Source organism: Convolutriloba macropyga, chromosome 1, assembly GCF_964194025.1.
Source record: "Convolutriloba macropyga chromosome 1, txConMacr16.3, whole genome shotgun sequence".
Lineage (NCBI taxonomy): Eukaryota > Metazoa > Xenacoelomorpha > Acoela > Convolutidae > Convolutriloba > Convolutriloba macropyga.
This window is the reverse complement of record NC_134468.1, coordinates 35,048,720-35,062,621: the sequence shown is the minus strand read 5'-3', so window position 1 is coordinate 35,062,621 and position 13,902 is coordinate 35,048,720. Positions and strand designations below refer to the sequence as shown.

The 13,902-nt window shown below is 37.5% G+C and overlaps 1 protein-coding gene across 1 annotated transcript in view; it reads left to right on the top strand.

Moving 5' to 3' along the window:
- LOC142338216 (mitoferrin-1-like) overlaps nt 1-13,902 on the top strand; it is a 44,963-nt gene that overhangs the window by 27,946 nt on the left and 3,115 nt on the right. The window contains exons 3-4 of the mRNA XM_075387875.1: nt 7,265-7,321; nt 11,586-12,124. Coding sequence (XP_075243990.1) covers nt 7,265-7,321; nt 11,586-12,124 — 596 coding nt within the window. The remainder of the gene's footprint in view (nt 1-7,264; nt 7,322-11,585; nt 12,125-13,902) is intronic.

Sequence of the window (13,902 nt, the reverse complement as noted above, 5' to 3'; positions counted from 1 at the left end):
TGTTGTTTAAATTATTTGCTTAGTTTTTTTGGTGTTTTTAGTGTTCATTTATGTTAATTTCGTTTTGTTTTGATAAAGGAATTGGATAATTATTCAGTGACCATCAATTTTACGTTTGGAATGGGCCATCTGAAGCTTTTAGCAGCAGCTTTTGAGCTGTTTTGATTGTTCTGCCTGATACGTTTTCGGCAGTTTTTATATGCTACTTTCATTTTTTTGCGTTCTATGAATTTTGTTGTTTAAATGTTTTGCTTAGTGTTTTTGGTGTTTTTAGTGTTCATTTATGTTAATTTCGTTTTGTTTTGATAAAGGAATTGGATAATTATTCAGTCAAAATTTCGCAGAAGGGTTACTTGACAGAAATCCAGAGACAAAAATGTTTTTGTACTTTTCACTGCGAAATCTCGATACTTTTCTTTTAGATTTTGCAATTTATTGAAAATTTTCAAAGTAAGTTTTTATTTGAGTTATTTACTAACAAGGCTAGAAAACAAATTTGCAAAGTCGAATCAAGCTAAAGCTAGCCTCAATAAACCGTGGCTAGCTAGTGACGATGCCAACTGCTCGCCGGTCGTTTGATAGCAGTTCGCGCGACGTTAGTCGGTTACGTTTCATAGTTCGTTTTGATTCATAATTCGTTTGTTTTCTGGTGTTTTGAACGGTGACTTATATAATGACAGGATTCGGAATAAAATGCTGCTCATTGAAACAAGTGTTTAGATCAATTTTGAGCAAAAGTAAGAAGAGAAAAGTGAGAGTGATTTCTGTTCAATCCTGTTTGGAGATAGAGGAGAGAGAGAGAGACAGAGAGAGAGAGAGAGAAACCGAGAGCCAGAGAGAGAGAGAGAGAGAGAGAGATAGAGCGAGCGAGTGTGAGATAAGTCGGTGTTAAAAGTTAATTATGCTTAACAATCGAGTTTTAATCACATGCGACTTTTCAAAGCAGTTGTTTTTAGTTTCAGCTCTATTTTTTAGATCAAAGGGGTCGTTTTAATCATACTGACCATTAATTTTACGTTTGGAATGGGCCATCTGAAGCTTTTAACAGCAGCTTTTTGAGCTGTTTTGATTGTTTTGCGAGATACGTTTTCGGCAGTTTTCATATGCTACTTTCATTTTTTGCGTTTTGTGAATTTTGTTGTTTAAATTATTTGCTTAGTGTTTTTGGTGTTTTTAGTGTTCATTTATGTTAATTTCGTTTTGTTTTGATAAAGGAATTGGATAATTATTCAGTCAAAATTTCGCAGAAGGGTTACTTGACAGAAATCCAGAGACAAAAATGGTTTTGTACTTTTCACTGCGAAATCTCGATACTTTTCTTTTAGATTTTGCAATTTATTGAAAATTTTCAAAGTAAGTTTTTATTTGAGTTATTTACTAACAAGGCTAGAAAACAAATTTGCAAAGTCGAATCAAGCTAATGCTAGCCTCACTAAACCGTGGATAGCTAGTGACGATGCCAACCGCTCGCCGGTCGTTTGAGAGCAGTTCGTGCAACGTTAGTCGGTTATGTTTCATAATCCGTTTTAGTTTTTGGGTGTTTTGAATGGTGACTTATATAATGACAGGATTCGGAATTAAACGCTGCTCTTGGAAACAAGTGTTTAGATCAATTTTGAGCAAAAGTAAGAAGAGAAAAGTTATAGAGTGGTTTCTGTTCAATCCTGTTTGGAGAGAGAAGAGAGAGAGAGAGAGAGAGAGAGAAACCGAGAGCGAGAGAGAGAGAGAGAGAGAGATAGAGCGAGCGAGTGTGAGGTAAGTCGGTGTTAAAAGTTAATTATGCTTAACAATCGAGTTTTAATCACATGCGACTTTTCAAAGCAGTTGTTTTTAGTTTCAGCTCTATTTTTTAGATCAAAGGGGTCGTTTTAATCATACTGACCATCAATTTTACGTTTGGAATGGGCCATCTGAAGCTTTTAACAGCAGCTTTTTGAGCTGTTTTGATTGTTTTGCGAGATACGTTTTCGGCAGTTTTCATATGCTACTTTCATTTTTTGCGTTTTGTGAATTTTGTTGTTTAAATTATTTGCTTAGTGTTTTTGGTGTTTTTAGTGTTCATTTTTGTTAATTTCGTTTTGTTTTGATAAAGGACTTGGATAATTATTCAGTCAAAATTTCGCAGAAGGGTTACTTGACAGAAATCCAGAGACAAAAATGGTTTTGTACTTTTCACTGCGAAATCTCGATACTTTTCTTTTAGATTTTGCAATTTATTGAAAATTTTCAAAGTAAGTTTTTATTTGAGTTATTTACTAACAAGGCTAGAAAACAAATTTGCAGAGTCGAATCAAGCTAAAGCTAGCCTCAATAAACCGTGGCTAGCTAGTGACGATGCCATCTGCTCGCCGGTCGTTTGATAGCAGTTCGCGCGACGTTAGTCGGTTAAGTTTCATAGTTCGTTTTGATTCATAATTCGTTTGTTTTCTGGTGTTTTGAACGGTGACTTATATAATGACAGGATTCGGAATAAAATGCTGCTCATGGAAACAAGTGTTTAGATCAATTTTGAGCAAAAGTAAGAAGAGAAAAGTTAGAGTGATTTCTGTTCAATCCTGTTTGGAGATAGAGGAGAGAGAGAGACAGAGAGAGACAGAGAGAGAGAGAGAGAGAGAAACCGAGAGCCAGAGAGAGAGAGAGAGAGAGAGAGAGATAGAGCGAGCGAGTGTGAGATAAGTCGGTGTTAAAAGTTAATTATGCTTAACAATCGAGTTTTAATCACATGCGACTTTTCAAAGCAGTTGTTTTTAGTTTCAGCTCTATTTTTTAGATCAAAGGGGTCGTTTTAATCATACTGACCATCAATTTTACGTTTGGAATGGGCCATCTGAAGCTTTTAGCAGCAGCTTTTGAGCTGTTTTGATTGTTCTGCCTGATACGTTTTCGGCAGTTTTTATATGCTACTTTCATTTTTTTGCGTTCTATGAATTTTGTTGTTTAAATGTTTTGCTTAGTGTTTTTGGTGTTTTTAGTGTTCGTTTATGTTAATTTCGATTTGTTTTGATGAAGGAATTTGATAATTATTCAGTCAAAATTTTTCCCATTTTGGAAGTGTACTGGGAAGGAAAAGTTGATTGTTATACAGAGCAGTTGATACTAACAAAAATAGTTTTGCAGTTTTTTGGCTGTTTGCCTGTTTTAATTGTTGGTGCGTGTGTCTGGTATTGGAATTGGTTAGGTCCCTGATCAAGCAGCTAATTTCAATACGTCTATACAGAATGATTATTGTGACATTAGGTGGTAGCATTCGTAGAGAATTGTGTAATACTAATTGTACTCTGATTTTAGATAGCCGCACAGCGATAGCTGGGGCTATTATTGGCCTTCTCTTGGTTTTTTTCGTCGTCAAGATTTTTGTTAAGACCATATGACGTCACAATTACTTCAAATCTGCTCTTGATTCTTTCATTACTGCAATTTCAACTAAAATGCGTGCTTGACGTCATTTTTTCACTCTTAGTGGAGCGAGTTTTTTTGTTCATTTGCGTGATTAAGTTTTTGGTCACAAATGACTTACCTCACCCTCAAAAATGACTTCCTTGCTTTGAAATTGACTTTTCTTTACTTGAATTCAAAGAGATAAGGTCAAGTGTTTGCGTGTCATGCTAAATGAAGGTTATTTGAGAGCAGCTATTAGAGGCAGGAATAACTTATACAGATTCTTTATCAAAATATAACATCTTGTCCTTCATTGAAAGGAGTGTTTTTGGGCTGTCTTTTTTACTGTTTTTTTAAGACTGCAGATCTACGCAGCTTTTGGGGCTTTTCCGGTAATCTGCCAGCTATGTTTCTTTCTTCTTGTCTTCCTTTTCTAGGTTTCCATCGTCTAATTTTATTTTTTTTTCTCATTTGTCTCGTTTTGTGAAAGGAAGTTAACTGCGTTGCCTAGTCTTTTGCAAGTATTTGTTCTATTGTTCAGGCTGTTTTAGGAAAAGGTTTGCAAATTTTATCTTGTTTCTTTTTTGTTTTCAAAGTGATCAGTATATATAAAAAGTTACTTTTTTTAGTCGTCGTCGTTTCCTCGTTAGCGGTTATTGTTCACGTAGGGCAATTTCACATGATTTTTAACTGGTTTTGAGTGTTTGATCGGTTTGTTTTCTGGATCATTTTCCAAATAATATCTTTTCGTTGTTTTTTTAGTTAATAAAAATTCTGTGAGCTACTATTCGGGAATTGTACTGCTGTTTTTTAAGTAATGGTTAAGTGACTCTTCTTGAAGTAACTGCGAACTTCTGGCGTTTATCAAGAACCCGAAACGGTTCGAGATATTAAGTCAGAATTTCGAAGTGATTTCTGCAGAGTCACTTAACCATGCTTAAAACACGAAGCGCGCACGCTTTAAAATCACGAAAGTCAAGGAAATTCAACTTCTGGCTAAGTAGCAAGTTCTGGCATTTTAACTTCTGGCACTGCAGACTGTCGGCATTTTAAAATGTGCACGTGAGTGTTTTAATTCGTTATACCATGCGCGATGATTTTTTTGATATAGAAGTCACGACATTCATTTTTGACTTCTCAATTACCTCGCTCACTTTTGTAATGGAATGGAATTTAGAATTTGTTCCTCTCTCCCCCAGTCCTGTATCCCCCACCCAAAAATGTACTTTTTCGTCCTTAGAGATCCTTCAGTTTAGTCACAATAAATTGAAAATATCGGTAGACAACGGATTTTGCTTTCTGGATGTCAAAAAAGTAGTACCCTCAAGGCAATCATATGAAAAATAGGCGCGAAAATAGTGAAAATACGTATTATTCTTTGTCTGCCTATATATTAAGCAAAGTTGAGTCACTTTAAATGTGTTAACTATAAAATGTTGATCGGTTTGTGTTGAATGTGTTGATTGGTTTGTTTTCTGGATGATTTTCCAAATCTTTTCGTTTTTTGTTCAGTTTTAAAAAATTCTTTGAGTTAATTTTCGAGAATTGCACTGCTGTTTTCTAAGTAATGTTTAAGTGACTCTGCTTGAAGTCACTCACAACTTCTCGTGTTTAAGTCAGAATTTCGAGGTGAATTCTGCAGAGTCACTTAACCATGCTTAAAACACGAAACGCGAACGCTTTAAAATGACGAAATGTGCACGTGAGTGTTTTAATTCGTTTTAATCGACACCTGTTGCAATAACTGCCAGTGTAATAAATTTTAATGCCCGATCCACACTGGAAAAACACTTCAACATTAGACTACGAGTTTCTCACACTCTTTTCTCGCCACTGTTACTAAGTAGTCTAATGAGGGAAACAGTTTGATAATCTTGTAGTCTGGAAAACGTGTGTGGTTTATGTGGTGCGTGTTGTGTGTGCGGCGTGGGTGGCGTATGTGCGGTGTGTGGTGTATGTGTTGTGTGTGGTGTGTGCGTGGTGTGTGTGTGTGTGCGTGTAATTGTGTAAGTGGGTGTGTTTGTGTGGTGTGCTGGTGAGTGTGTGGTGTGTTACCTGTGTTGTGTAAGTGTGTCTGTGTTTGTGCGTGTGTGTGTGTGTTTGGGTGCGTTTGTGTGTGTCTGTATGTGTGTGCGTGCTTGCGTGTGTGTGTGTGTGCGTGCGTGCGTGCGTGTTTACGTGCGTGTTTAAGTGCGTGATCGTGCGTGTGTGTCTCTGTGTGTGTACGTGTGTTCATGCTTGAACGTGCGCGTGTGTCTCTGTGTGGGTAGGTGTGTGTGTTTATGTGTGTGTGTAAGTGTGTGTATGTGCGTGCGTGTGTGTGTGTGCGTGTGTACTTGGGTTCATGTGTGCGTGTTTACGTGTGTTCTTGCGTGAACGTGCGCGTGTGTCTGTGTGTGTAAGTGTGTTTGTGTGTGTGTGTGTGTGCGTGCGTGCGTGTGTGTGTACTTGGGTGCATGTTTACGTGTGTACTTGCGTGAGCGTGCGTGTGTGCCTCTCTGTGTGTGTTTGTGCGTGTGTGTGTGCGCGTGTGTGTGTGTGTGTGTGTGTGTGTGTGTGTGTGGGTGTGGGTGTGTGTGTGTGTGTGTGTGTGTGGGCGAGGGGAGGGGGGAGTGGGGTGCATGAGGACGAATAACAGATCCAAAGAAATATCACTTACCTTTGAAAGTGTAATTGTCCACAAAAATAAAAATGAGAAACCAATGAAACTTTGTTCAATTTTGAAATGATCGCAGCAGGTGTTGATTAAAAAAAATTATCACACGGTTGTTATCGCCCTCGAAGTTATCATAACACCTCGGCTTCGCCTCGGAGTTTGATAACTTCTCGGTGGCGATAACAACCGTGTGGTAATATTCATTACCATTCGATTGGGATTTTTGATATACAGAAGTCATTCACATTTGACTTCTCAAATACCTCGCTCACTGTTTCAATGGAATGGAATTTAGACTTTGTTCTTCTGTTCCCACAGTCCTATTTAAGCAGTCTGTTTGCACCCCACCCCAAATATGTACTTTTTCGTCCTGAGAGATCCTCCAGTTTAGTCACAATTAATTGCAGATATCGGTAGACAACGGATTTTTGTTTCTGGTTGTCAAAAAAATAGTACCCTAAAGCCAATCATATGAAAATTAGGCGCGAAAATAGGGAAAATACGTATTATTCTCTGTCAGCCTATATTATAAGCAAAGTTGAGTCACTTTAAATGTGTTAACTTCAAAACTTCGCTGTATCGTAAAATTGTAAGTGCCGTTTGCGCATAATTTTTTATGTAAGAGTATGAAATGCAAGCAATATGCTATGGGATGTATAGGGGGGGGGATAGAAAAGATCCTAGACTTCCTTCAGCAATATTACGTGAATGCGATCGAGGTCAAAAAGCGAACTCAATTAAGCGGAATGAACCAATAACCCCGGGCGCAAAGGCTTTAATGTTTAAAAAACTTGGTGCGTTAAGTTTGACAGAATATCTTGCGGATAATATAAGTAACAATCCTATTGTCCTCCAATTTTCTAATTTGGTCCGCAGTTTCATTTGGTCGGCACCATTGTTGTCGAATCTAATGAAACTGCCGACCAAATTAGAAAACTTTCGACACTCTGTCGTCAGTTTTTCTCGTACTGTCTCATTCTCAACGTAAATTAGCGTCAGTCGCCATAAATGTAGCATCCGAATCAATCAAACGTACTGAACGCTCAATTGCCTCTTCGCAAAGCAAAATGATAAAGCAGAAGGCGTTAAGACACTGAGAGCGTTAAGACACCCGTAAATTTGAAAATTTTTTCTACACCCCCGTGTTTCTTCGACAGGGCTGCAAAATTATTGACTTGATGATATGATAGCTTTTGGTATATCGGAGATTAATATTGTTGCCTGTTTTAGCTTCCGCCGGTGCTTGTGCTACTTTTGTACATGATGCTTTCATGAATCCAGTTGAAGGTAAGTGTTAACTTCATAATATTTTATTGCATGGCCATTGAAATCAGTGCAGCGCATTGGTATTTAGCCGACTAATTAGAAGAAACGCTAATTTTTCGAACAAATTACAATCTGCCAAAGCAAAAGATGAACATCGAAAGGCGGCCATTTTTTATATTATATCATTCATATTTAGTATGGGAAATTTTGCCTAAATCGAATAAGTAAATAAATGCGTGATGAAATGCTGTTGTTCCAACCCTCAATGAAACAGGGGCCAGAAACTTTATACCAGCCGGACTTTTTTGTCAAGCATATTTTTGTCAGGACTGTAGATTTTTTTTGCGGAGAGATATAAATTTGTGCGATTAAAGGAGCCCTTGAAAAACAATGGATTGCAGAAGAGACATTTTCATGTTTTTAATTGCTCTCGAACAAAGTTTGAAGCAGCTACTCTAAGCGTGTGTGTGCCATTTTTTAAACAATTTTCGCTTGACCGTTTTCTTCTAGAGCATTCTTTTGATTTCACCTCCCGAGTGATTGTTTTAGGCTTGACTTTTGAATTTTTGTGTGTTCTGAGTTGCACGCGTTCAGAAATTAAGTCTATCGCTAATATGAAAACGATTGTGAAAGCTGATCGTACATAGCGCGTGTAGGTAGTGGTTAATGTCCTGAAAGCCTATCCAAGAGGTTGCTGATTAAACCCCCTCCCTAGTCTGAAGTTTTTGCGCCATAAAATTCCTCTAGCCTGTGCCTCCAAAATTGTTTGGCTCGCCAGTTGTTCGGGAGCAATTCGTACGACGTAAGTCAGTTTATTGATTGCTCTCGAACGAAGAAATAGTGTCCCAGAACCAAGGGTTTTTCATAAATTTAAATATCAAAAAATCCATGTGGAAAACAAATAATTGTAGTTCGTTGATATCATCAACTACTGGTCAAATTTTTATTTGGAAATTTTTCGACCCCTTACAAAATTTTGATTATTTTTAGCTGCCCTCAACCTCTAAATTGCTATTATTTAGGCGTTTTTTTTTCAATTCTCTTTACCTTTATCCAAGAGGAGTATTGGGATTCTACAGTTTTTTTACGACTCAAAGGATTTTTCGAGTACTGAGGATTACGACCTAACATCCCGCCCACTTACCACCGTCTCGAAACTACCCGGCTTCCACCTATCCCTACACCTCTCCCGCCTACCCAGATCCCTAAACTAAAAGCTATTCTCATTTTTTAAAACCATGTCTACAGTTTCATTAGGCTGTTCATTCATCCGTTATTTCTTTTGATAACTCTTATTTTAGTTAGAGCTCGGTTTTCTAATTACATTGAACGAATCTTCGGGTCGTTTTCGGTATTTTACCGGCTATGGTTTTTAGCTGAAACAAGTTTGATCACGACTTGTTTTTTTTTTCACTTGTGTTTTTTCGATCATCGGCTTTTGTTTTCGAATTTTGACTTCTGTTTTCGAACAATGAACTTTAACAGTAGCTCAGTTAATAATACATAGTGACTAGGCACTGCTGGTAATGTTCGACGTCGGAAGGTCATGTGGAGAAATTTTACTCAATTTACAGTTTTCTATCCCAATACAGAAGCTTCCACCTACCTACACCCCATCTATCAAAACCCTCCCCCCTCTAAATACTCCGGCCACCTCCTACCTAACTAACCCCCTCCATTACCTACTCCCGCCACCTACCTACCCTCCTCCTCACCTAGCTACCCCCCTTTCCCCCGCCGCCACCTACCTACCCCCAACCCCGCTACACACACCTACACCTATCTATCCTTCCCCATCTATCTACACTCCCCCTACATACCTACTCCCCTCCGCTACCCCCCCCCCACTAACAACCCACACCCTCAACATGTGCGTTTGCTTTTTTCCAAACTCTATAGTTCAGGCATTTTTCTCTTTAATGTTTCCGACATATGTAGAAGGGCGGCTCTTTTTCTTATTTCGAGATTTTCTTGCAAGACCCTTCGAGTTGTTTCTGGAATTCTACCGGCTATGGTTTTTTTGTTTTATATAAGTCAACAGTTTCACGTTTGATTTTTGACTTACCTCTTTTTCAACTGAATGGAATTCATTAAACGCATTTACGGGAGTACGTTGAAAGTCAAAAAGCGAAATTAATAGAAACAGTGCATCGAGTTATCAAAATTTTTTAGGGCATATTTATAGAATCTAATGGAACTGCTGATCAAATTAGAACACCTTTTGATACTTAGAAAAGTTTAAGCTGTTTAAGTTTAAGCTTCACTAGCTATTTTTCTAATTTTTTCAATTCCAATGGGCATTGTGGTCAACGGATATTTTGCCGCAATTTGCCGGCTATGTTAACTACTCCTATTTATATGCAATGGTCAGTTTTTTTGTGCATTTATATTCATCATGGGAAATTCTGTAGCACATTTGTTAGGTAACGGTATAAAAATCTTGATCAACTTGTTTCTCATTTTTCTTTAGGGCCTTGTCAAAAAATTTGTCTAAATCAAGGAAAATGCTTGTTACGTAAAAATTTGTTTTTCCAGAAATTTTAATAAATAGCCTCTACTAACGGAGTCAAAGCGAAAGAGTTTGCCCCGAGGTGATATTAGTGAAGATTAGTGAAATTTTTTGCTCTCTCCGCGTTTTATGTGTTGTCTAAAAGGCTATTACCGCGGCATTAATGACCGCGGCATTAATGAGTTTTGCGCTATTTGAAGGTGTTTCAACTTTTCCAAGTGATATTTTTAATAGCCGCACAGCGATAGCTGGGGCTATTTTTGGCCATCTCTTGGTTTTTTTACTATTCAAAGAATTTGAATTGTATTGGGGCGCTGTCTTTTTTTTAAGATCTGTTCAAACATTTTCATGATTTTTGAAGTCAAATTGGAGTACGTGATTTTGGTCACGCCGAACCAGGAAATGGAGCGAAAAAGCGAGTGGTTTTGCGGCGTGACATTTTTTTGCTGTAAATTTAGAGTAGAGTGAGAAAACGTTGTTTGAACTAAAATTCGCTTTCTGGCTAGTGCTTTTTTGTTCACATGCGGCAATTTCACTTTGATTTTTACTGTTTTTTCGATTTCTTGGATTGGATTTTTTTCTTAATGGTTTTTCCAATCCAATCATAGTCCGTTTTAGGTCTAGTTTTTTTTATTTTTTTAGTCAATGAAAATTCTTTGAATTGTACGTCAGGACTTGTCCTGCTATGTTTTTTTTATTTCGTCGTCATGATTTTTGTTACGACCATATGACGTCACAGCCACTTTTTGTTCATTCGTTCATGCAATTTCAACTGAATTGCATATGTGACGTCATTTTTTGCTCTTAGTGGAGCGATTTTTTTTTGTTCATGCGCGTGATTAAATTTTTGGTCACACTTGACTTACCTCACTCTCAAAAATGACTTCCTCAATTTGAAATTGACTGTTATTTACTTTAATTCAAAGAGATAAGGTCAAATGGGTGTGTGTCACTCTAAATGAAGGTTATTTGAGATCAGCAGGCAGCAATAACTTTTACAGATTTTTAATCAAAATATAACAGATCAGCCTTCAATGAAAAGACGAATTTTTTTGGTCTGTCTTTTTTACTGTTTTTTTAGACTGCCGATCTGCGAATCTATTGCGGCTATTTTCTGGCAATCTGGCAGCTATGTTACTGTTTTTTTAGGCTGCAGATCTACAAAGCTATTGCGGCTATGTTCTGGCAACCTGCCAGCTATGTTTCTTTTATGTAAATTCGGCTGAATTGCATTTGGGAGGTCATTTTTCAAGCTTATTGGAGCAGGTTTTTTTTTCATTTAATTGATTGAATTTTTGGTCGCTTGTGACTTGGCTCACTCTCAAAAAACGTGTCTCACTTTCAAAATGACTCGCTCACTTTAATTTGAGGAGGTGAGGTCAGCAGAGTATATGTCAGTCTAATTGAAGCTTATTTTTGGGCAGCTATTAGAAACAACATTTAAATTATATAATTTCGTCTAAATGGAAATGACATCTCAGCAATTAGTAAGATAAAACTGAGACTTCTCTCATCGGTCTTTGTTTCGTTATCATTTTGAGACTGCATGGCAATGAATCTGTCGCGACTATTTGCTGACAATGTGCCAGCTATGTTTATATTGTTTATGAAATTGTTGCTCAGAGTTCAAGGGACAAATAAAACACAGCGAGAGGGCAATTATAATTAATTGAAATTCTCAAGTTGTTCATCTATTGTTGTTTTACTTTGTCCGCTAAATGGATTGAGGGCTAATTGAACTGGCAAGAACGCATTCATCCATACTTTTTGTTTCAGTTGTGAAGCATCGACTTCAAATGTCATGCAGTCCATATTCGGGAATGTCAGATTGTATACGAACAGTCTACTCGCAAGAGGGCATACGTGCTTTTTATCGCAGCTTTGGTACATCCTTCTTCATGAATGCGCCTTTCCAGATGACTCATTTCACTTTTTACGAGTACTTACAGGAACAGTTGAATCCAAACAGAGACTGGAATCCTTGGACACATTGTGTGTCGGGTGGTCTAGCTGGTGCAATTGCCGCAGCCGTTACAACTCCTTTGGATAATTGCAAAACAGTTTTGAACACGCAAGAAGCTTGTGTTACGTGTAATCAGTATACCGGTACAGCAACTGTGTCCGGTTTCAAAGAGGCAGTATCAAAAATTTACTCTTTGAAAGGTGGATGGGGATTTTTTAGTGGAATCAGGGCGAGAGTGTTGTTCCAGATGCCAGCTACTGGGTTGTCATGGTTTGTTTACGAGCTTTTCAAATACGGCATTAGTCAGAATAGAAGCCCTCTGTCAACGACATCAAGTCCTGCAACCTTACATGTAAGTTTTATTTTTGGTCAATCAAGATTCAATAATTTGCAAGCTAGATATATCAAAAGTTTTCACAAGATGATTGATCGGAAAATCATGTCATTGTGCTTGAGTTGTCCAACTTGTTCTAATTGAAAATCTTCTTGCTGCCTAGTTTCACGTTTTTGACTAACTACATTATTTTGGCGTGACGTACCACCAAAACGTGTTCCAAAATTCAAATAGAAAAAATGCTCAGATGCCTATTTCCATTGAAACCGCTTCATGAAAACATAGGAAAGCAGTTTCAATGATCATGCCCAATGACTTAGAAGGTGAACAGACAAAACAGTCTCAAACAAAATAGTACTAAATGGCAAAATGGTCCCAGGCTAAGCATTCTCGCACAAAATAGTCACAGACAAAACATTCACGGTGAAAGCGCTTTTTAAATGATGAAAAGCGAAGGGCAGCTTTAATCTTAGAAGAATGATTTGAAGTCGGAAAACCAAAATCACAGTAACAAAATGGTTAGCGCTCCTGAGGCACGTTTGGAAGTCGCTGGTTCGAGCCCGAGGGGGACAACAAAACTTTCGCAATAAAAGAATATGAGGGCTAATTAAATTGGAGCGATAGGAAAAACGTTAAAATAAGGAGTTATTCTGAGGAGTTATTGCACGGGTTATTCTGAGAGCAGGGAAATCGCAAATGTAGTTTATGACCAATATTTTGCAATAATCTTCTCGCTTCTAGCTTTTTTTTAACTCAAAAGTTTTTGACAGAAAATGAAAGTATTGAAGTACAGAAATTATTGGATCAGAATAACAATATCAACGTGTCTAAATTTTTTTTAGTAGCCGCATAGCGATAGCTGAGTCTAATATTGAACTTCTCTTGGTTTTTTATTTCGTCAACAGGATTTTTGCTACGACCATATGACCTCATAATCGCCACTTCAAATCTGCTTTTAGTTCATTCGTTCATGCAACTTCATCTGAATTGCGTGCGTGACGTCATTTTTCAATCTTGGTAGAGAGTTTTTAGTCATTCGCGTGATTGAATTCATGGTCAAACGTGACTTACATCAATCTCGAATTTGACTACCTCACTCTGAAATGGATTTTTCTACTTTAATTCAAGGAGCAAATTAGGGCAAACGAGTGCACTTGAACTGAGAGCTATTCAAGTGCAGATAATAGATTCAGTCGCAAGTTAAACATTCTTAAAATACAACATCTCAACACTTTTTTAAAAAAATTCTTTTTTGGTTTGTTTCTTTACCATGTTTTTGAGACTGCATAATCTACAAAGCTGTTGCAGCTATTTTCTGATTATCTTCCAGCTATGTTTCTTATAGATGCATCCTCTGAGGACATCAATCATATTTTGATGCGTTTACTTTAAAAGAAATTTCTGCGAAGTATGAGTGATTTGTTTGTTGATGCAAAGCATCATTCTTTTATATTCTCGGAACTACCAGTTATTTTTAATTTCGGACGCTTTGCCTGTAGACTGCACATGTCTTCACACTTCTTGACCAAGGTGGAAGAAGGAAAATTGAGTTTGAATGTTTTCATTCAACTGAAATAACGCGTTTCGAGCTGCAATTTCAGAAATCGTTGTTACTCGTTGTTTTACAGCTTCCGGAAGCGAACTGAGTTGTTTTTGTACTTCTCTTTTCAACAGGAAGAAGAGCATAAGCGAGGGGGAGGCACCTTTATGCCGAGGCGTGAATTGTGTAGAAGTGATAGAAGTTTAGAACTAATGAGAATGATCCATCGCTGAACCAATCGTCTGAATGCTCAAGC